A 24,268-nucleotide genomic window follows, 5' to 3' on the forward strand; every position below is an offset into this window, starting at 1 on the left:
CTTCTCTTGTGTGAGAGCTGTGTAGTATGTTAAATGAGTGTGAAAACAGTCTATATCTGTTAAGCATTACAGTACAGTACACATGGAAATTCATTAGCTTCATGGCTCTCCTCCATTCACTGGTATTGCGACTCTCTATCTCACTCGCCAATTAGACTTTTGCTTTATTTTTTCCACTTTGAAGTTGGCCTGAAAGTAGTTGGATCTCACTCATGTGCTCTCACCGAGAAGTCACGCTCACAAAACATTGTGTTTGTATGAGCCCTTTATTTATTTTTCAGCTGAAGGATGTTCGCTCACACAGATGTGCTGTGCTACATGGTTTATTTTTGCTTGTTCCAGAAGCCTGTCAGTTCTCTCATTTCATGTTCCATGCCACCGCAGTGCTGCACCTACTTAAGCCAGGCGTTCCAGCACGCGTCTGTATCTGTGCTAAATGTGTCCCCTGTGTGGCTGTACATTGTCTGAGCAGTTGCCTACGCAAATACTAATGAAACTCTCTAGATTTATAAACTCTAAAGATTTATAACCTCCCTGTGTGACCCTGTGTCCTCATATGAGGACATTAAATTTACAGTACAGGTAACATTTATATAGCGCCTTTATCCAAAGCGGGGTACAATTGATGCTTCTCATTCACTCATTCTTATACACACTCACACACACCAACAGTGATTGGCTGCCAAGCAATATAGTATTTTAGGGGTTTGTCTTGCTCAGGGACACTTCGTCACACCCAGGGCCAGGCGACAGCTCTTACTGCCTGAGCCACTGTCGCACTAAGTATGTGTTAGCGCTAGCATTAGCCCTCTCCAGCTGCTCGCTGAAACAGGTCAGCCGTTGTTATCAGATTTCTCAGACTTCTCCGCGCTACTGCGCTATCTCTCCTGGGAAATTTCCTTATCCTCGCCACTGCGCTATTGCTCCTGTGGCGCGCTGTGTGGCTTGCGGTTCCGGAAAATTCCATCATCACTGACTCATGGTGTGTCAGAAAAAAGTGGAGTGCACTTCAAATAACGACAACAGAGAGGAGCTCCACCAATCATGGTGTGTGATATTAAAAAGGCAACAAAACAACAGTGACGGTGATAGGTGGACACATTCTGGCAACTTCCCAGTAATTCCTACAGGGATTACAACTATGGAGATATATAAGAACTGGAGACAGCTTCCACTTACCGGTTCCATGGATTCCTATGAGAGTGGCTCAATGGCGCATGAAGGCAGTTCATGGAGGCGGCCATGTTTGACTGTGGAGCTTTTTTGGCTCCAGAGCACGCACACTGGGTACCAAAACATGGAGGGATGAATAGGAATAGGAATTCAGTGATGATGGAATCTTCTTCTGTGCAGCTTAGAAGAAAAATTGGTCTGTGGAGAGTAATTAGTTCAATGTGAAGAAAATGTAGCATTTAAAAGTACTGTCCGGAATAGTACATTCATACTTTGGAGTACAGTGAGGAAATTGTCTGTTTGGCACCCGAGGCTTAATAAACGGCTATACCTCAGGTAGCTGGAGTTTTGCGATTTTCTGGGGAAATGTCAATCCCTGGTCCCCTGATTGCAACAAGAATAACCCGAAAGTATCCACCATCACCATCACAATCAGCATCCTTATATTGGCTGTTACCAACACTCTCTGTGATTAGTGGAGCTCGTCTCCATTTACTTCAAACAAGGTGATGTTGGCTCCCTATTCTATTTTACTGTTGCCTTGCGATTGCTGTTGTCAATGGCAACAACACAAGAGAATGGTTCCAGTTACAAAGTTAAATTTCTGTCCCCAGATTGGGAAAGATGAAGGAAATGAGGTCAGTATATCTAAGAAAAGCAACTCATTGTGGCGAGGCCTGTCTTTACCTTTAAATGGGAATTAGGTTCCCCAGCGAAAGCTAAAAAGGAAATGGGAAAGAGTTGGGCTGCAGTGAAGACTAATGGTGTCTTCCCACTGTGAGTGAAGTGAGTTTTACTTCCCTTGTGTCGGCATTAAGAGGCTCCAATTTGTCTTCTCCCTCTCTGTCTCACTGCAATAATCATACCTCTCCCACGGTTTGATTGATCCGCCGCCTCATCCGTGCTGTGTGCGAGCAGCCTGCCTTTCCTCGCATTTTATTTCCCTTAATTAATGAATTTGGCATTTGTTTGTGAAGCTTCCTTGGGATATTTTACCTTGTTGTTTTGCCTGTGGAGTTTATTGTGTGCTTATTTATTTATTTGCTGTGCATTCGCTTTGCATTTTCTCTGTGCTGTTTGCAGGAGCAGGGAGGCGTAACCTTCTTTTGAGCCCTGTCGCACCCCCCCCCCCTCTCTCCCACAGGATTTCGGAGACGACGGGTCGCTCTACATAACAAAAGTGACTACGACCCACACGGGTAACTACAGCTGTCACGCTGCAGGGTACGAGCACCTCTCCCAGACTCACCTGCTTCAGGTCAACGGTACGGCGAGCCCTTTTAACACACCTTACACTGGGGCACACACCCTGCGTGCCATGAGCTCACACTCCCCCGCTGTGCGGATAGTGTGTGAGAGGCTTCGTTTTACTGCCTTATATACTGAGACAGACATGGGTCAAATACGTAATTGTTTTGGATTCTAGTACTTCTCTGTGCTCGATTGATCTTGCTTGGCTCAAGTGAGCCAAACAAGAGGAGCAGATGGTGAGGCCTACACTTACTGAGAGTAGGTTCCAATACACCAGACAAGCTCGGTAAAGCAAATAAAAATATTTGAATCCAAAACAATGACGTATTTGACCCAGGTCTGACTATTTGTTATGCAGTGTTTATGCTGATGCATTAATGAATTGCTCCTTTTTGGGAAATTTGATTCAAATATGATACCATAATCATTTTTAATGCTAAAAAGTGCATTGAGTATTTTGCAACTACAGTACAGTTGAAGCACATATCATCATTGTCTTGGAGGTTAGCAGCAATAATAAATAAATAAATACATAATATACCTGTAATAGTACAATTCATCAGTATGGAAATATGCAACATTAGTTTCTACATTTTCGAGGTTCTGTTAACACCAGCATATGATGGACTGACAACATGTAAACCGGTACCAAGGACTATGTGAAGTACTCACTCACTGCAAAATTTCAAATTTGGCCAAATGCTTTGATCCACCCTTGACAAATGGAAAATTCGAGATTAGAGGGCAGCATCTCTTTGGCTCTCGCCAGATATTTACACTTCCACTTTGACCACCTGCAGTAGGGGAAGTGAACTCAAGCAAGGCCGATGACTAGGTTATCACCCAGACAGAACCTGGAGGTATGCAGGTGGCAGAGTATGAAGTTCCATCAACTTTTCCGGGCCAGAAAAATCATCAAAAATTCTCCCCATACTGTAAGTTGATTTGAGAAGTTTCAAGGTTTATCGAGGACATAGAGAAGGTTTTTTTTTTCTCGATTTTAGGATATTCTATAGCCCATGTGCTCTATCACTTGGTAAAGGAGAAAAGAAAACATAATTCAACATAAATGTGAATCTTATGTACAAACAGACGCACCCTGTACGAGTCCCTTAAAAAGGCAAGAAATTGGCGGCTCTGCCATATGTGGACCGCAGCTGTCTAAAAGCTTCTCTGATCTTCAGAGTTGTTCCGCAGACATCTGCTTGGAGTGATAACTGCTACAGCCGAACGAGTGCACGCAGAGTGTGGTCACCTCCCCAGACTCCTGAAAGTTTTCCTCAACCGCTCTTCAAACTCGCTGCTAAGTGCTTTGTCTCTGTCAGCCTGTAGATTCCGCTCCAGGAAGATCAGAACTAGTTTTAAAAAACAGTGGGTGGAAAGAAAAGCAAACCGTGTGTCCGCAAATTATCTACAGTATGCGGTGTTTTGGCGTCTGTTCTTGCCTGTATAAAATTTTGTATCTCCCAACAACATCTCTTGCATTGGTGCATTCATAGGCCTGTCCTTAACATTCTGTATACTCACTTTGTCCAAAAATGACCCGCCTTCACCAAACCCCTAAAATAAAGCAGCTTCATTTAATTTCTATTTTTCAAATCTATGTTGCTTGAAGAAAAACCCACCTCATCACAAAAATGGAAAAAATACAATTTCTCTGCTGTTAAACATAGTGCTGGGTCATTTTTGACCCTTAGCTCACTGGAAGTACATCGAGCTCCTGAGACTCTGCATCCTCAAACACAGACATTACAGTTTGGCTTTCCTGAGCTCAGTACAGTATTACTCTTAACATACTCAATTAAAATGAAGTTTAAAAAAGTCTTAAAGTAAGTATATATTTAGGAAAATATTTTCACTGCAACATTCTTTTTAATCGTCCAAGAATTGAATTGTATTATGGAAATCCTTTCTCAGGATTTTTCTCAGGACCGTTGTTAAAACTAGCAATGGAATCCATTATACAGTATAAAGCCTTGTGCCGCACTAAGTGAAAACATTGCATTATTAACAAACGCAAATGACCATGAATGGTCATTGCCAGGATGGTGGAAAGTCATCTTGAAGTACAGTACCGAAAATCACTATCACGGTTTCATATCTTGCTGTGCTCTGGGGAATGGAATGAAGTATGCTTAAAAACGTGTGACCCGATCATAGCTTGGAAAGCCAGATATTTTATAAGTGGTCTCACCATTGAATCACTGCTTGATGGAAGCTGATTTTCATTGGCACAAATATATTACGTTCGGGGAGCCAAACCTAACCTTCAGAAAACGACACCTAAACGTGTTAGCTGGGTATGCCCTTAAACGGGCTACGTGCATTCGATGGAATCCGACGCTTAACCTGAGGCTCAGTGGCAGAGGTTGGAACATTCGGGGCTGCGTTTTCCCGGCTGTTTACACACCCCACACGGACGGTTGCGGCGCTAGCAAGGCTGCGCGGCGTCTCGGAAAACAAACGCGGCAAACAAACGGAAATGTCTCGCAGACATTCGGAAAATAAACAAAGCAGAGCGCGCGCGCCGTGCGCTTTGAAGACGCGATCCCGGCGTTCCCGAGGCAGCCGCTGTAGGGACGCCGCCAGACGAACCGTGAGCTACAGAGAGTCGCCGAATCGCTTTCGGTGCGACTCTGATACTCTTCTGTGGAGGCGCTGCCTGGCATTTACAAACCATCTGCATAATGGATTTGTGGTGCAGGAGGGTGAACCGTGCAGAAGACACCTGTCAGCTGCTCCTAAGGGAAATACTCTCTCTCTTTCTCTGTCTCTCCTTCTATCTCTCTATCTCTCTTTCTTTCGCTCAATTCAATTCAATTCAATTCAGTGTGCTTTATTGGCAGGAAATACATAGGTACATATTGCCAAAGCAAACATGAAACATACAAGAATAAAACAGCACGTAAGAGCAAAACATGAACAATTGAGTGAACAGTGAACCACTAAAACAGCAACAAGATTAACAATAATAGATAAATGGAATTTGTCTTTATTGTCACTCAGTGTCTCTCAGGCAATTGTCACTCAGTGTCTCTCAGGCTATTCAGAAATGAATTTTGCTGCCAGGGTCATGCATCTCACTCTCCAAGGAGAATGGGGATGATGTGAAACTTTCTCTCACTCTCAATATCGCTTACTTCTCTCCATCTCTGTCTCTCCCCTCTCTCTCAATTTCTCTCCTGCTCTCCTTCTCTCTATCTCTATCTGTCTATCCCTCTCTTTCCCTCCCTCCCCCTCTCTATCTCTTTCTCTAGCTCTCTCTTCTCTTCTCTCTTGCTCTCTCTCTCTCTCACACTTTTGTCCCCTCTCTCTGCGTGAAATTGAAAGCACGTGTATTGGATGCATTATGCCGCTGCCTGTGAGTAATGAATTTTCCATGAGAATAATCACATTTTGTAATCATAAGCAGTTCATTATTTTATTTAGTTTAATTACTGATTACTGAACTGGTCTCTCAAAAATACAGCATGTGCACGTTTTGCAGACACCGTCTTGGTTTTTAAAAATAATTCACCTTGACATTTCATCTTCGCTTGGCAGAGCACGACTTCGCGCTAATTAACCGTCTAGCTGTCAGGCACTAAAAAAAGAGCAGTCCTACATTTGATAAGACAATATAGACTTCATATTTGCATAGAATTCACTTTATAACGGGAGTAATTAACTGTGGAAGACTTTACAGTCTGTAACACCTTCACTTCATAATGACGGTGACTGTAACCATATGAAACACTGCTCATTAGGGCCATTTTGCACTTCCTGGAAAGTGACAGTCTTGTAAGCCCTGCAGGGAAGCCTGGCGTAGATTACCCACAATGCCCTAGAGCAGATGGCACTGGCTCCCCACGCAGAGTGGCAGACAGAACTCCAGAGTTCACACATTCAGGGGGCAGCGCTCCCTCCATGGCAACGCTTTGCGTTACCGCGGATAAGACCGGATACGTCGCAGTTCCCGCTGTCAATCAGTGGTGGCGCCAGAATTCCAATCATGGAAGGAGCAGAGAAATGGGTCAAGGGTGAGGAGATTGTGATCATCGACTGGGGCGGGTGGGGGGTCGATTGTGATTGGTACAGCACCCCACCCCAGGACTGCAATCAAATACTAGGGTGCCTTCTACACCCAGGACACAGTGTACCACTGCCAACACTGGCTGTTTTTATTGAGAAAGTATTCACAAACCCATCGCCAGGCTCAGTCTGATGTACCGCCATTAGCGGGAACAAATAAGTTACTGGTACATTTACTGCCGGACTGCCCAATCGTGGGCCTTGGAGGGCCTGAGCGTATGCAGGTTTTCAACCCATCACTACTACGCCTGCCGACTTCACTAATTAACACACTTTCTGCCAGAGAGGAGGGAGCTAATTAGTGAAATTAGCAGGTGTAGTGATGGGTTGGAATGAAAGCTTGAATTCTTTCGACCCACCATGGCACACAATTGGGCGCCCCTGGTGTACTGTATTCATGCTGGAGGTGATGGGGGGGGGAGTTTTACATGAAACTGACCACATATTATTTATTTTTATTTAAAAAATTTGGGGGGGGGGGGCTGCCTGTAGCAAGCAGTCTGTGTCTAATAAATAAATAAAAAACATTTCACAACACAGCTGCACAATATACACGGCGGGAACAGAAAGCGGTGGTTTGTATATTTGCTCGTATATTACATTTTTCTCTTGCGCATATCTCGATTAAACGTGTTTTATTTGGACATATTTCCAGCGTGTTCCATTTCGGCTCGGGCAGAGCAGCACCGGGGAGGAAATATTAAACGGTGCCGCCTCTGTGAGCCGGAATTAGGTTTGTTATCCGCAAAAAGACGGATGAAGGGTGTGCGAGCTGAAGCACGCAAGCACACACACGCGCACGCACGCACACACGCAGTATAGTACCAGAGATCTTTACGCGATATGTCAGCTCAAACGTATGGGCCGCCACCTCCTCCGTACAAAGCGCAGGCCTCGCCCCATCTGAAGATAAGCCCGTGCGGCGTGTTTAATATTTCATTCCCCCGTGCCGCCGAGCCCAACGAGCTCCCAAAACCGCCAGAAACCGCTGTGTAGGATCAATCCGTATCAGCCTGGCCTCCGTTTTAATTGCGCTCTTATTTATTCTCTTACTCTTAAGTGTGTCTTTTAAATAATTCATCATTTAAGTTCATATCTATTTGCACTTATGTATTTTCGGTTGGGTCTTTTCGAGCTGGTACCTTCTCGGTTAGTCGATGCGCTTTAATTGGGCCCGCTCGATGCCGGTAAGTGCCTCTGGATCCGATTGATAATATGGTAATTTGGGGGCACGGTGCTAAACGAGTTTGACGTGCCCCTCTTAAAAAGGCCTGTGTTCCTCTGGGTATGCCGTCCTGATTCGATTCTTCACGCCTGCGCTCACTCCTCTCTCTCCCGCTCTCTCCCCCACAATGCACCAGTGCCCCCGGTTATCAGGGTGCACCCGGAGAGCCAGGCCAGGGAGCCGGGCGTGACCGCCAGCCTGAGGTGTCATGCTGAGGGAGTCCCCGCCCCCCAGCTCAGCTGGATGAAGAACGGCGTGGACCTCACCACCCAGCTGTCCAAGCAGCTCACCCTGCAAGGTGCTGTGGGCATACTCTCATACTATAGCAGCATACCGTACTAGAACACTCATACTATAACAGCATACTATAACAGCATACCATACTATATCACTCATATTATAGCACCATACTATAACACCATACCATACTATACCACTCATATTATAACACCATACTATAACACCATACCATACTATAAAACACCATACTATACTATATCAGAATACTCATACTATAACACCATACCATACTATAACACTCATATAAAACACCATACTATACTATATCAGAATACTCATACTATAACACCATACCATACTATACCACTCATATTATAACACCATACTATAACACCATACCATACTATAACACCATACCATACTATAACACTCATACTATAAGAGCATACTATACTAGAACAGTCAAGCTATAACAGTAACTCTGAGGTACTGTATCATACGCTTATACTATAACAGTAACTCTGAGATACTGCAGTCATACATTCATACTATACCAGCATACTACGCTGTAACACTGTGATCTCTGTCTGTACCCCAAAATTCTCTGTGATCCTATCTCTATCCGTACCCCTCGCTGTACTGTGATCCTGTCTCTATCTGTACCCCTCTCTGCTTTCTGACTGTCTGTATAAAATATTGACGGAAAGTTAAGGTAGGCTGTCCACTGTCCTTAGTGTCAGTAGCTCATCTGTGGTTTCATAAGAAGCCGCCTCTGATCCCTGCTGTCATGGTGACAGAGGTAAAGGAACGAGAGCTTTAAAAAAGGAGCTTTCCAAACTGTCCACTTAACTCTCGCTGTTTTCTGATTGGTCCAGCCAACAGGAGCGAGGTGCACATCAGCAACGTCCGGTACGAGGACACGGGAGCGTACACGTGCATCGCCAAGAACGAGGCCGGCGTGGACGAGGACATATCCTCGCTCTTCGTGGAGGATTCCGCCCGCAAAACACGTACGTGCCGACAAACGCACGCGTGCACGCAAAACCGCACGCGTCAACGCCATCACGCACCGCAACAGTTATAACAGAGCCTATACGCACACGTTTATAACAGTATGAATTGTGATGATATTGTCACTGGAGTAAACATATGCGCTGTAAAGTTGTTGGTTATGACAGTGAAACAATGTAAAATTCCATATGTGTCAAAGTCACTGCGAAATCAAACAATGCAAAAAAAATAGATGTGCCATAATGGAATGCAAGAAAGTCTTCCAAAGGTGTACTGATTGATGCGGGAAGCCCTCTTTAAGACGAAAGGCGGGGAACAAACGTGTTCTTACGTTCAGGCTTTAACGCAGGAGGAGGAACACTGTGGAAGACACCAGCTTCCTGTCTCGTTATAAAGCACAAGATTAGAGCATAGCTTTGGTCTCTGCCTTTGTCTTAGAGAGCGCTCCCAGGCCGCTCTGGAGGTGGGCTCCTTTGTGTCTCGGTGCTGTTCGGTCGTTGAGCACCCCTCCGTCTCCTGCTGTCTGCAGCAGCGTGCCGGCACATCTGTTCTGCAGAAATACCCGTGTTCACGTCAGCGAACGCCGGGAACCTGATACAATGCAAAACACGCCGTGTATTTATAGGAATGTACGGTGTGAAACTGGCACAGACGCCAGCTCGTTTTCCCTGGAGTACCGGCTTCGTACACTGCAGGTTACTATCCAGCTCTCTCTCACTCCACCAGCCCCCTCTAACCTGGGTGGCGTGGGCAAAAACCATTCCAATTGACAATTTGTTCCTTTTCCTTGCAATGGTACGCTCGATGTCTTGTCTTGTCTCGAACCCTGTTCAGTTCTTTATGGAACCTCTGTCATAGGTTTAAAGTGTGAAAGCTCCCAGACAAAGAACCATTTTGCCCAACGAGGAAGTCGATAGGGTTCTTCTACGGAATCACAGGGTTCCTTTTGGAACCATTTTTTCCCCTCTGTGGAAGCAGGCTGAGCCGGAGGCCCAGTTCACACTGTCATTTGCCTGTCCTCCAATTCTCCTGTCCGTACATCATTTTCACTCATCTACCTTGTCACACAGATGTGTTACCACTCTGTAAAAAGCCAGACCTTTTTATTTACAGTGCAGCTCATCTAATACCCCCAGGCACACAATGGGCCGGTTTCACAGAAACAGATTAAGTTTAGTCCTGGGCTAAAGTTAATCTTGTATGGGAAGCCCTGGGGCAATGTAGAGTTAAGGGCCTTGCTCATGGGCCCAACAGCTGCACTGATCTTATTGTGCCTAATCTGAATCCGTTTCGGTTTTAGATGTAGTCTGTGCTTTGTGTTTGAGTTAAGCAGCTTTTTATTCAAGCTAGGCTGCATATTTGCTCTTGTTGTTATCACTGTTGTTTCCTCATTGAAACCAGCTGAACAGCAAGCAAGCAACACTGTCACAAAAAAAAAGCATATATATATATATATAATTTAGTGTATACACTCTATTTCTTAAACTTATTTTTTAGGCGCATTCATCTTCAGAAGTCTTCTGCTGCTGTAGCCTATCCACTTAGAGGTTTAACGCATTGTGTGCTCAGAGATGCTCTTCTGCACACCACTGTTGTGATGTGTGGTTATTTGCTTTACTGTCACCTTCCTGTCAGCTTTGACCAGTCTGGTCCTTCTCCTCTCATCAGCATTTCTGTCTGCAGAACTGCTGCTCACTGGATGTTTTTGGTTTTTCACAGCATTCTCTGCAAACTCTAGAGACTAGTGTCCAGGAAATCAGCAGTTTCTGAGATACTCAAACCACCCTGTCTGCCACCAACAATGATGCCACGGTCCTAATCACTTGGATTCCCAATTCTGATGGTTAATGTAAACATTAACCGAAGCTCCTGACCCGTATCTGCATGATTTTACGCATTGCACTGCTGCCACACAATTGGCACATTAGATAATCGCATGCACAAGTAGGTGTATTATGTTTATATTATGTGTATATTTAAAATGTTGACGCACTTTGCGGCACGTTGCTTTGCGGCGGGAGACGCTAATTGAGTCGGACGGCAGACTTAAATCCTCGGGGATGTCAGGCGTTCAGCGGGCGGGAGCTTGCCGTCGAGGCAGTTCGGGATCCAAGGAAACCCGGAGACTGCAGGCAGTTCACGGAAAACCCGCTGAAGTGCCCGTTCCCTCGTTTAGGAACGCCGTGACTCCGCACCTCGCTGCCGCTGACGGCCTGTGAACATCGCAGGCGTGGCGTGTGGCGCGTGGATCTCGCCCCGCGCCCCTTTGTTGACTTACTGTACTCACCTTTTCCAAGCAATTTATTGCCTCTTTACACTTGAAAGCTTTGATGGCTGTGCTGAGTTTGAATCATGGATTTTGCCGGGGCGAGAGCATCAATATTCATGCTCGGAGAGCTGTCTCATCTCCGGCTGAAATTGGTAAATGACATGCAGGAAGTGCAGTGGCAGGGGCAATGACTTGAAGGAATTCACCCACTGAAATGAGAAGCCACTTTTTCTCCATGACATTTTTCCCCCTTTTTAAATTCATAATTGATATTGTGGCAACCACTTCAGAAACCAACGCCTTTGGATTCATAATTGATATGGTGGATTCCACTTCGGGGACCAGGGTCTGTTTAACGGGCTGCTCATGACCGCTGCGAGCTGAGACTTTCACTGTGTGATCTGCTGAAGATGAACACAGCTGTAGGTCAGAGGGCCGAGCGCTTTCAGATCAGTGTTCATGTCACAAAACCGCTGACCGTTCACCGTTGTCCTGTCGGGTCAACAGTGACAGCAGCACAGAAATGAGGGAAAGGGAACAATAATGTGCCAAGAAAGGGCATCATAAATGTAATAATATCAATAAAATATGCGCGAGTGCGCTCATTTCATGTATGGGAAGGGTGATATCTGCAGGACTGGCCTTGGGGGACAGAACACCATTCTGGAATATTCTCTCAATGAAGTGAAACTGGCTCAGTGCAGTACAAACTCTGACATTATACCGTGCTTTCCTGTTTCTAAAAGCCTTGAAGGCGAGCAGAGAGTGCGCACCTCGTCCTCGTCTGGCCTGTCTCTTCATCCTCGTCATCCTCCCCAACTGTCAGGAAGTCCAATTCTGCCTCTCTGTTCTGCTCACGGTCACCGGCAGCAGCTGCTGCAAACGCGCTGAATCACTGTCACTAAATGTTTGTGAAAGTCACACTTCTGTAAAAAACAGAAAGAAAGAACGAATGAACAAACAAACAAACAAATGAAAGAAAGAAAAATAATTGCTTACATTATGCTGGATTATTATTATTTTTTCATTTTTTTGTATTTTTTATATTTTTGTTTGACTCTGGTTTGGCTGGGGAGAGAAGTGGGGGATTTAGTTCATGTTGCCTCTGCAGCACCCTCTGCTGATGGAGAATGTACACTCACACAGGCATGAAGGTCCCAAAGCCAGGATGGGGGGGGTACCTGTTTACATCCTTTTACACTTAGGTCAGGCCCTTGTGTTTACATCACTTGGTCTTAGAAGTCCCTAGCAACCCCCCCTGGAAACCCATCCCCCAATGAGGCAGCCTGTGTGCCGTTTCCAGGACACCTCTTTCTTGCACTGTTTCCCCTGCTCAGGAACAGCTTGTGTACGTGTGTCTCTGCTTGTATGATGCGCCCTGCGAGTGTTTCTGTTCTCTAGGGAGTCGATGAGAAACTCAGAGTCAATCCTTAATTTGTGTGTCGCATGCCACTTACAATTAATCAAATAGGATAGGATTCTATGGAGGCCTTTTGTTTGCATGGCTATATGTGGATATGTTTGTGTATGCCTGTGTGTTTGTGGGTGTGGGTGTTTGCGATGTGTTTTTGATGTGTTTGTCTGCGTTTGCCTTTGTGTGTGTGTATGTGTGTGTGTATTTCTGTGTGTGTGCATGTATGCGTATGTGTGAGTATGCGTATGTGTGTTTGTAGGTGTTTGTGATGTGTTTGTGTATGCATTTATGTGTGTGTGTGCACGTGTGTGGGAAGGGGGTGTGTATGTATTTCTGTGTCTGTATATGTGTGTTCCATTTTTTCCCAAGTGCTTATGTCAATAACCAACATAAGGATGTGTCAGTTCTCTTTGCGTGTCATGGGAATGTAATTGAATTCATCAATGTTTACATACACCAAATGCCTATTTGCGGTTACTGACATTTGCTTATGAATGTGCTGTGTAGTGTTTATCAAGGAATTACACAGCGCTTATGTAGGAGCCTTGAAATAAAGTATTGACTTCACATGTAATGAATTCTACAAAGTCAATAGAGATATTCAAAAAGGTGCCTTGGCAATCAAACAACAACACAGAGTCATATACATGTGTATAATTCCATCGGTTTCATTGTCACATAACCATGATAAAGTGCATTCCCTTCATCTTAACATATCACTGCATAATGTCTGCAATGGGTAAGTTATAAATAAAGAAACATTTTAACATTTTAATCCCAAAGTGAGCTTCAACTTTATTAAATCATAAATTACAATGTGGAAGTAAAAGAAAGCAGTGTCAGGGCTTGTCTCCTCAGAGAGATTTCATTTCCTTGTCTAGTTGCAGTGCTTGTCCCTCCCGGCGTCTATGGTATCTGTGGCACCTTCATTGAGCTGCTGTCTCCCAGGTACCATAGAGTGCCTGTCAGCTGCCGACATGTCAGAGTTCTAACACCAGAGATATCAGTGTGCTGGGAATGTCAAACTCCAGTTCTGTTAACTGCAGGTTTTCTATGGCTGTCAGTTCCTGTCAGCAGATTTTTTGGAAGCCAGGTCTGGGGACTCTTTAAGCGATCGATAAATCGAAACTGATCATCGCAGCCAGAACCAGCGGAGAGACGGCAAGGCCATCCAGGACATGTGACAAATTCTTTTCAAAAGTATCGTAAAACCACTTCCGTCCACAAAATAAAAAGTGGAGATATCGGTGATATATCCCGGGGAAAGCTTTTAGATTTGCCCTCTTGTACAGGTATATTGGCTGTAGCTGTCTCTGGCAATTCTTTGCGACTATAAAGCTGTCCAGTAAGCCGTGCTGAGAGCAAGCATGAGTGAAATATCAACAGGCTCTCTGATGTGGCAGGCCCAGAAAATAAGCTGTTTAAGAGCACAATTAAGCATGCAGCATCAGCAGTAGAGTGCTCTGTCAAAGCATTCATGAACAGCAGCTACTGTATGTCAGGTAGTGGTTGCATTTGCCTGTAAGTATCATTTAGCATTTAAATGCGAGAGCTTTTAAAAAAATTTTTTACATAGCTTGTTGACTCCAAAATTAGCCCACGAAACTGAACAAAACCAAAACATACACTTGCATTTATTTCAATAGAACCCGGCAGTATTGTTGAGTGAGGTCAGGCCAATGGGCTGTGTTTTGTGAACACAGCAGTGTGATTTGGCATGTCGGTATTCCAAGACTGTCCCATCAGAGTGAAGCGGGTTTCTGATCCCTTCTGCGTCGAGAGACACACATACCCCCATTGAGGTTTTTTTTACAGATAGCCTCTTTAACATTTTACCATTGGGGTTTTTTTTACAGATAGCCTCTTTAACATTTCACCACTGGGCTTTTTTTTTAACAGAGAGCCTCTTTAACATTTTACCATTGGGTTTTTATTTTATTTTTTACAGATAGCCTCTTTAACGTTTTACCATTTGAGGGGTTGTCAGTTAGTTTTTTGTAGCAGTTGGCGCATGATCCGGTGCGTATTGACTCTTTGGGCGTGATCGGCCGTCGGCGTGGCCGGTGTGCGCCCCGGGAGGGGGGCAGGAGGTCGCTCTTTCGAGGCGGACACTAAGTCTGCGCGCTGGAGATAAAATGACCGGCGAGCCCAGTCTGCCACTGGCGCGGCCCGGAGGCGTAGCCCGATTGATCTCCTCTTCCCGTTCCCTGTCCCTGCGAGGGACCCAGGAGCGCTCTCTCTGAAGCAGGACTTCCCCCCGTTTCAACATCACCGGCCTCTCCGCCGGAAAAGGCACGCGCGCGGTCAATGGTGCTGCCACCAGCCGGCGCTCTGGGGAGGGGCGTAACGGAAAAGCTCAAAAGGCATCGGGAAGAAGCGATAACCTGGATTTCTGAAGTCTTTCGCTGTGTGTCACTGAGCGATTGAAGTCTTTGTGCCTTATGAGTGATCTACTTCAGTACAGCTGGGCTTTTCAACCCCCCACCCAGGCTCCACGGCATCCGGGGTACCCCACTCATAAGGCCGGGGGGGGCAGTTAGCATGCCTCACAGCCAGGAGGTCCTGGGTTCGAATCCCCGTCGGACAGGGCCTCTCTGTGCATAGTTTGCATGTTCTCCCTGTGTCTGCGTGGGTTTCCTCCGGGTACTCCGGTTTCCTCCCACAGTCCAAAGACATGCAGGTTAGGCTGATTGGAGAGTCTAAATTGCCCATATGTATAAGTGTGTGAGTGAATGGTGTGTGTGCCCTGCGATGGACTGGCGACCTGTCCAGGGTGTATTCCTGCCTTTCGCCCAACGTATGCTGGGATAGGCTCCAGCCCCCCTGCGACCCTGTTCAGGATAAGCGGGTTAGGAGAATGAATGAATGAATGAATGAATGAATGAATGAATGAATGAATGAATTGGGGAATCCACTCATGGAAATTGAGATCACGGGGGAGAGATGGAGGACGTGTGCTATCGCTTAGGCCCCTATGGTACCTGCACAGGGACTCTCAATCCAGCTGCTGAAAACCCAGGTAGTAAAAGAAACAGGTGGTTGCAGGTTCAAACATACACTGGAGCTTTGCCTTCAGAAAAGATGGCAAGCTGTAACACAGCTAAGGTAACATAGGAGACAGTTGCCGTGGATAATGTAATCCGTTGAGCAAATAAATACTATGTTACTGTAGTGATCTCGTGATGAAATTAAAGTGATCGATTTCAAAGATGGCGTATCTTATTATTATAAAAATAAGTGGAGCGTTCATTCTCAGTTTTATTGCTCCTTAAACTGTGCGAAAACATCTGAGCTGAAGTGGGTGTCAGGTTTAGCTGATTCCTTTTTGATTCTCCGTGCCTCCATGTGTTCTCACATCCACGTTGCTTTACTGCGTGTCCTTTCACTGTGAGTGACTCATATCTTATTAGATACAATGGGCTGGGAAGTATTGTGACAGAAATGCCTGCAGCAGGCCTTGCTGTAAATCAATCACAAGATTGCTGTTCAGCCCTGACTTTTATTTTAATACCTGAAATATGTGCAGTCAGCAGTGGGGAAGAATGTAAACAGGGGAATATGCCTGTCTTGTGGTGCTTCATGTCCTATGTTTTCAACCTGCTCTCTCAGAAAAATAAGAGTTCTTTGGCTTGTCTCCAGAGGAACCCTATTTTAGTTCTTTGTGGAACCCAGCGTGAAAGCTTGCAGACAAAGAACCATTTTGCCCGACAAAGAACCTTTGAACTAGAACTTTTATGGAATCTTCTTTTTGGAACCTTTTTTTTTTTTCTTTTATGGGGGCCCCAGAATGCCTTGAAGCCCAGGGTGGGGTCACTGCAGTCAGCTGACAGGCTGTAGGATTTGGGCGTTATGAGTCGGACACGGAGGGGAATCGGGAATCATCCACGGCCCACTCCCTTTTCCCAGGCTCTCCCAGGATGTGTGCGGTCAGCCCGGAACATTCCATGCATTATTCGGAGTAAAGGAAAATCATCCTTCAAGAGATCCCATCCCCTGGCTGAGTGCGTTGGCATTCTATCCAAACCTATCTCTTCGTTTCTATACCCCCCCCCCCCCCCCCCCCCACATTTCAAATATCCAAAATATTTCATGCTCCGCTCACCCACATTTTATGCAGCGTTTTAGGCTTTTTCAGTTTCAAAAAAGACAGAAGAAAAGAGACACTGTCTATGTCTTACTATTTTTCTGATGCTGGTTCTTTAACAAAAAAAAAAAAAAATCCCCCCCATATCCACAGAATTTCTTTTTCTTTAAATAATAAAAATAAAATGAAAAATGTAAGCCGCCCCCAGTGCCTCGTGGCTTCCGACTCCCAATCATCGCTGGCGTTTGAACACGCTTCATTTCCCATCACCGTAGCAGGATATGACACGCTAAACGTGAGCTGTCATCCTCTAACCATCCATCCAGTGGAGTCCTCTCCCATTAGAGAGGAACATTACGCCTGTCAGAGGAACTTCAGGAGAACGTATCACATATCACATTTCTACACAGAGGGAAGAAGACAATTATAATTCTCTGACACCGGAGATCACTAGGTTTGGTCTTTTTTTTTTGGACTATTTTTTTAAGAACTCAAACTATGAAACAAATTGCAGTTGTTCAGAAATAACCTATATCTGTGCCCAATAGGGATTGCATATTCACAATTTGGTTGACCACCAGTAATTTCAATAGAAAACGAAAACCAAGTTATTTTCAAAATTAGAGCCACCTAAAAACTACTTTTATACACAGATTTAGCTGAATTAGGCAAATAACTTTTTCTTTTGATACAAAAGATTTGTATCTTTTTACTAAAATAGCATGTTTGTGTGAAGATAATAATTATTTAAATGTAAAAAATGTAAACAATGATTAAACATTCATGCTTTTAAATCGATTAGTTGTCCAATGCTGGTCTGGAATGTACACATTTCAGAGTCATGGGTTAATTTGTGTTTACAACTATAGCCTTGGATCTGTACACCAATGAAGTGCAAAAAAATATAAAAAATCAATTTTGAAGCACAAGCATTGCCGACACCCAGAATCACGCAGTGAGCACTTTATTAGGTATTTATTAGACTTATTTTTTTAGATTCATCAAGTCTTCTGCTGCTGTAGCCTATCCACTTAGAGGTTTGACACATTGTGTGTTCAGAGATCTTCTGCATACCACTGTTGTAATGTGTGGTTATTTGGGTTACTGTCACCTTCCTCAGCTTCGACCAGTCTGGCCCTTCTCCTCTCACCTCTCTCATTAAGGCGTTTTTGCCTGCAGAACTGCTGCTCACTGATGTTTTTAGTTTTTTGCACCATTCTCTGCAAACTCTAGAGACTGTTGTGCATGAAAATCCGAGGAGATTAGCAGTTTCTGAGATAATCAAACCACCCTGTCATTATTCCACAGTCAAAGTCACTTAGATCACATTTTGTCCCCACTCTGATGGTTGATGTGAACATTAACTGAAGCTCCTGACCCATATCTGCATGATTGTAGATACAATCGGCTGATTAGATAATTGCATGAATAAGTAGGTGTACAGGTGTTCCTAATAAAGTGCTCAGTGAGTGTACAAGTGTTTTTTGGCAACAAAAAAAAATTGTTCCAGTGAAAATACTTTAAAAAATAAAATTTTATTGACTATCCCTTGTAGTGTAGGTTCCAGCATCATAGAATATAGGGTTCATGAGATTAAGCCCAGGGTCTCATGTCCCCTACAGAGGACAAACATGGATTTCCTGGTCTTCAGAGGATATGTATGAGAGTGACATAGTTACAGGAGATGGAAATGACAGTAAAAACGGATTTGGGAAGAAAAAAAAGGGGGGGGGGTTCATCTGTTTCTCTCAGCCTAACAGAATCTATGTCTGGCTCTCATTTGTCATGGAAATGATGTTTGATGTTTCAATCAAGTTGTATCGATTTGCAGCAGAAGGATTCAGTTGTTATCGATGTGTACATGCCGTTAATCTATTTGCATTCACGTCTGCAATGAAGACATTCAGTCGTGTGGGCAATTGATCACAGGTCAGAATAGACTGAGTTCTACATCACTCTTTTTTTTGTGAATAACATTTCATGGTGGAAAAAGTAGATTGAGAGTTCATGCATAATTAATGTGCCTGGTTTACAGGAATAATGCAGGTTGTGATTGTGTCGCAGGCGTGCGAAGAGGGCTCGAGGAATAAAAGCCCGTGTAACCTCTGTTCATTCAGCGAACCGTACGCAATGATTAGCTGCATCCTTATCTTCTCCAGTCATTTACACTAGCACCAAACCAAAGCAAACCACCAATGGAGGAAAAAAAACAACCAGGAAAGCTACTTCTAGGCTAGCATATTTATTACATCATAAAATAACCTCTGGTCTATTTGTTTTCTTTATTTTTGGTCTCTAAATACTGTAGCTATCTAACTGGCTTGATGCAATAGGCTTTATAATACCTAGCAATCTAAATAAATAAGAACCACTCTACAATTTCAGTTGGCTGCATGGCATGCCAAGCCTTAGTGACTTTGGAATTTGAAAGCTTGTTCTGCATCCTCTCGGAGGTGATAGGCTCCACTGTGTCATCCACATTCCTTTATCAGTCAGCTCTCTCCGAGACTCTGGCTACGCGTACACCCATCTTTTCATGTGACTTCTGGAATCGGAATTTGAATCTGATCAGGCCAGGCTACATTTGAGTTGCGTCTGCATTTCATCTGTGTGTGTGTGTGAGTGTGTGTGTGTTTGTGCATGTGTGTGTGCATGCGTATGGTGTACAGTGGGGTCCAAAAGCCTGAGACCACATCGAAAATCTGGGACATGTAATCCTGGAAATAAGCAGAAAATGTCACAATTAAAAAAAATAATATATATAATGAAAAAATAAAACAAATTAAAGTTACTTCAAAGCTTTGCAAGAACTACTTGAAGACCAAAGAAGAGAAATGATTGTTGCACAATCCTTAATCACCTGACCTCAACCTCATTGAATATTTATGGGGACACTTGAAGACTGACAAAAGCCAAGCATTCAGTAAAATCAGAAGATGGTCTTTGGAACATTGTCAAAAAATGCTGGGATAACATGAATCATCAGGTTTTGCAGATTAGCTTGAGTGCACGTTGCCATTAAAGTAAAAGGGGGATGAAGAACTTCTTGTTTCTTCTTCTTAATTGTAACTGTTTGTTGCTGGTACTTTGAATTGCGTTCAGGAAGGAAAGAGTCGTTACTCGAAATTCGAGGGTATAAGAAAAGTTCAGCTCTTTATTCATGGTTCCAGGTAATCTGTACGTTCTCCTGAGCTTTCACCAATCTTACACAATCCTTATTGGGAATGACACAGTTTATATTCAGTATCTGAACAATGGAAACTATCTGAAAGGAAGTGCTTCATCCTTTGTGACAAAGCACTCCTCTAGATATGATAATGTCTATTGATAGGTTTCCTGGTTAGGCCACAGACAAATGGTTGTCAGCACCTAGACCTCAAATCAAGGCCAGGAAAAGAGTGGGGTAAAACAGGGTGATTGTGGGGACATGCATTTGAAGGTGTGGGAATAGGAGCAGAACTTGCGTGTCAACTTTTTAACACAGTCCAAAGACATGCAGGTTAGCCTGATTGGAGAGTCTAAATTGCCCGTAGGTATGAGTGTGTGAGTGAATGGTGTGTGTGCCCTGCGATGGACTGGCGACCTGTCCAGGGTGTAATCCTGCCTTCCGCCCAATGTATGCTGGGATAGGCTCCAGCCCCCCCTGCGACCCTGTTCAGGATAAGCGGGTTCAGATAATGGATGGATGGATGGATGTTATGCTGAAAATAGAATTTTTCATGAAACGGTTTGAATTAAATTAGAAATAATTTCTAAATAACGAAGACACTCTTTGGCTTTTGAAATGGCTTTTGGTATTTGTGAGATCCAGTTTTTTTCCTAATGATACACTCAGTGAGCACTTTATTAGGTATTTATTAGACTTATTTGGTTTGAGGCGTTGTGTGTTCAGAGAATGCTCTTATGCATACCACTGTTGTAATGTGTGGTTATTTGCTTTACTGTCACCTTCCTGTCAGCTTTGGCCAGTCTGGCCATTCTCCTCTGACATCTCTCATTAACAAGGCGTTTTGGCCTGGAAAACTTATGCTCACTGGATGTTTTTTGTTTTTTGCATCATTCTCTGCAAACCCTAGAGACTGTTGTGTGTGAAAATGCCTTTACTCAAACCACCCTGTCTGGGCCCAAAAATCATTCCATGGTCAAAGTCACTTCGATCACATTTCTTTCCCATTCTGATGGTTGATGTGAACATTAACTGAAGCTCCTGACCCGTATCTGCATGATTGTATGCATTGCACTACTGCCACACAATTGGCAAATAGATAATCGTATGAATAAGTAGGTGTACAGGTGTTCCTAATAAAGTGCTCACTGAGTGCAGTTAAACTATTGAGTTCCATCGGTGTGATTTGCTAGTGAATGCATTTTGAGATGCCCGATTATGTCCAGACTACAGTACAAGCAATTCCGATCACAATATGTGCTTGACCAACTCGCCAATGGTTTGTCAGATCTGAACCCAACGCGAGCGATATCTGATTCATCTCTCACTCATGTGATCGTGTGTTAAAAACGGCATAGAAATAGGATTTCAAAGAGCAGTGTAGCCATGGCCATTTGGCCTTTGTGAAGGGCAGGTGGAACCCCGTTGTTTTGCCCTTTGTTACAACACTTATATTAGTCACATGACTGGCATACTCAAGGTCGGTGGTTCAATCCCCAGTGTAGCCACAATCAGACCCACACTGATGTTGGGCACTTGAGCAAGGCCCTTAACCCCACATAGCTCCAGGGGGGATTGTCTCCTGCTTAGTCTAATCAACTGTAAGAGCTGTCCAAGGCCCCTGCAGAAAAACGTTGTGTAATGGAGAAATCGGTTGCAGAGAAATACCAAATATTTCCCTTTAGTTGGGAGTTTCATTTTTCATTACTGATTTATTTGTTTATTTGACAGGTATGGTGCACGGCCTCTTGGCATTCTCAGAATTAGCCATCAAGCTACATTTCATCTGCTGTTCCCAAACGGGCAAGTAACAGATGCAGACACCAGACCAGACATTAATACAATGGGCACCCCACTCAACCACAATCAATATCTAACCCGGTCTCATGGAAAATACGTACCTCTGAGCACTTTTTTGCAGAACGCAGATTACATTCTCACAGGTAGGCTACACATTGCGGCAGTTTTGAAATCAAATGTCCTGGGGGTGCTAAAGGGAAGTTTAGACCTGGAGAAGAGGCTCGTATGCTCAGGAGATGGGCATGACAACTTGGCTGGTTCAGAGTGCAGGTTCAGTCTAGTGGTTAGCACTTCAGCTTCTCCCATTTGCGATTTATGATCTGGGCTTATTTCTCCTTGGCAGAGGAGATTTCAATGTGTGGAATAGCTTGCCAGTGCATGTAGTGGAGGGAGAAACACTGGGGGTTTTCAAGACCAGGCTTGATACGATGCTAGATTCTATTTAGCTTTTAGGCAATCTATGCTGTAGGTACACTTAGGGGTAGGAAAAAGCATTGGTGGGCTGAATGGCTTGTTCTCGCCATTACCTTATGTTACGATATGTTATGTAATACACAGTTCACACATTCCTAGTAAAAATTAAACAGCAAGCGTATATAGCTAGTTCATAGTTCATAGCTAGGGCGACATGGCTCAGGCAGTAAGAGCAGTCGTCTGGCAGTCGGAGGGTTGCCGGTTCGATCCCCCGCCCGGGCTGTGTCGAAGTGTCCCTGAGCAAGACACCTAACCCCTAAATGCTCCTAACAAGCTGGTCGGCGTCTTGCTTGGCAGCTGATCGCCATTGGTGTGTGAGTGTTTGTATGAATGGGTGAATGAGAAGCATCAATTGTACAGCGCTTTGGATAAAGGTGCTATATAAATGCCAACCATTTACCATTTAGTTCATAGTTGACGAGTGATAACATTATTGATTTGCTTTCAGCCATGATCTCAGCTTATTTTAATTGGGAATGTGTTGCATTAGGCAACAAGCACACAACCTTTATGAATATTTGTTCCTGTGACTGCTTCATGAACAAGTATCTCGGAGTGCATGGTAACATTGCTTGTAGCTTTCCTTGTTACCTTCAAATTCAAATGTAAAAATGCTTGATCTGCATGACAGCTTAACACATCTTGCTCTGGTTTACTCACAGTAGATCTGTGCCGTAGTGCATCGTGTGCCTCGCAGTTAAAGCTGTTAGACCCAGCCAAGCGAATAAACAAAGCTCATATCAACTTTGCTCATTGGCAGAGGTTTTTTCTCATGACTTCAAATTCAAAATCAACTGTAATATATCTTCATTGATTTTCTCAATGTTGGACCCGGGTTAGAAGCCAATCGGAGGCAGTTCCTGTAATCTGGCACTGATTCACTTTTAATTTTGTTGAAGAAGATGATGCACGCGCCCTCGTGGAGATGAAATGACTCCCATGGTGCATTGCGGTGATTAATGGTATCAATTCATCTTCTGGAAATTAAAGGCGCTGCGAATATCATTTATTGCCGTTTGAAATGAACGTTTGAGTATCGCTGAAGACTGTTTGAAATTAACGGTTCATCTTCTAACAAGGTGAGGACATGAACTCTACATTTCAAACGGTTTTTACTTTTTTTGTTGATATTTATACGCATATGCATCCATCAAATTGGGAAAGAAAATGTTTTTAATGTCTTCAAACTTGAAGGCCTCTTTTTTATCTTTAATATTCCTTTACCCCTTCTCATGGTAGTGAGAGAGAGAAAGGAAGAGACAGAAAGATAATTGCGTCAGAATCTGGGGGAAGAAAGCAAGATTGCCCTAGCATCCAGAGAGACTGAGACCGAACTGTTTCAGAGGAAGTGAGTGTCCTTGGGCGGATACTAAACAAAGCCAATCACCACTGTAATTAAAGCTTCGCTGCAATTCAATCACTTCAGTGTGCTGCTTGTTATGGCTGTAGCGTTCCTGCTTATGGAGCTTGGAGGAATTAAGCGTACGCCCCGATGTGTTCTTCTTATTTCTGCGAATAGCTGTGAATTGAGCTCCCGTGGAAAGGAGCTGCTTTGTTTTAGAATTCACTGTGAGATACTTATCAACGCTTTGACAGTTGGTTTCAGGCGTTCCCCCAGAGTAAATGAGAGTTCATCCCAACCACGCTGTTCTGTGCTTTAATGTTTAAAAAAAAAAAGTATTTCTATTTGCATTTATCATGCAACATTGGGGAAAGAGATCCCACACTGACCTTAAAACAGATGACTGGTTACTAAATAAGTCATGTGTTTATATATTTTTACATACAAATGATTTGGCTATTACTGAATAGTCAGGTGGCTCTGAAGCACCTTTATACTTGTGTATCCATGTAATATAATTTGTTATTAGAGCTCAGAATCCAAAAGCACTGCTCTCTTTTTCATCAGTGATGTCAAATATTAATTTCAATAAATGTGCCAGATTTCATCTTCCCTTTGATTGATTTTGGGTCTATTGTGATCTAAATCCAGACAGGCTATGATGGTGCCAGTCAACTCTCCGAAACGTAGATTTTCAGTTGGTACAGTAAACTTTACCTCAGTTGACTTGCTGGAATCTCTCTGCTTT

At 43.9% G+C, this 24,268-nt stretch overlaps 1 protein-coding gene across 3 annotated transcripts in view; it reads left to right on the forward strand.

Moving 5' to 3' along the window:
* The window catches only part of LOC133130850 (follistatin-related protein 5-like), a 183,402-nt gene that overhangs the window by 133,910 nt on the left and 25,224 nt on the right, over window positions 1-24,268 (forward strand). For all 3 annotated transcript variants that reach the window (XM_061245755.1, XM_061245757.1, XM_061245756.1), the window contains exons 8-10: window positions 2,318-2,438; window positions 7,857-8,018; window positions 8,836-8,970. In XM_061245755.1, the coding sequence (XP_061101739.1) occupies window positions 2,318-2,438; window positions 7,857-8,018; window positions 8,836-8,970 (418 nt within the window). The remainder of the gene's footprint in view (window positions 1-2,317; window positions 2,439-7,856; window positions 8,019-8,835; window positions 8,971-24,268) is intronic.

The sequence above is a fragment of the Conger conger genome, chromosome 6 (assembly GCF_963514075.1).
Source record: "Conger conger chromosome 6, fConCon1.1, whole genome shotgun sequence".
Lineage (NCBI taxonomy): Eukaryota > Metazoa > Chordata > Actinopteri > Anguilliformes > Congridae > Conger > Conger conger.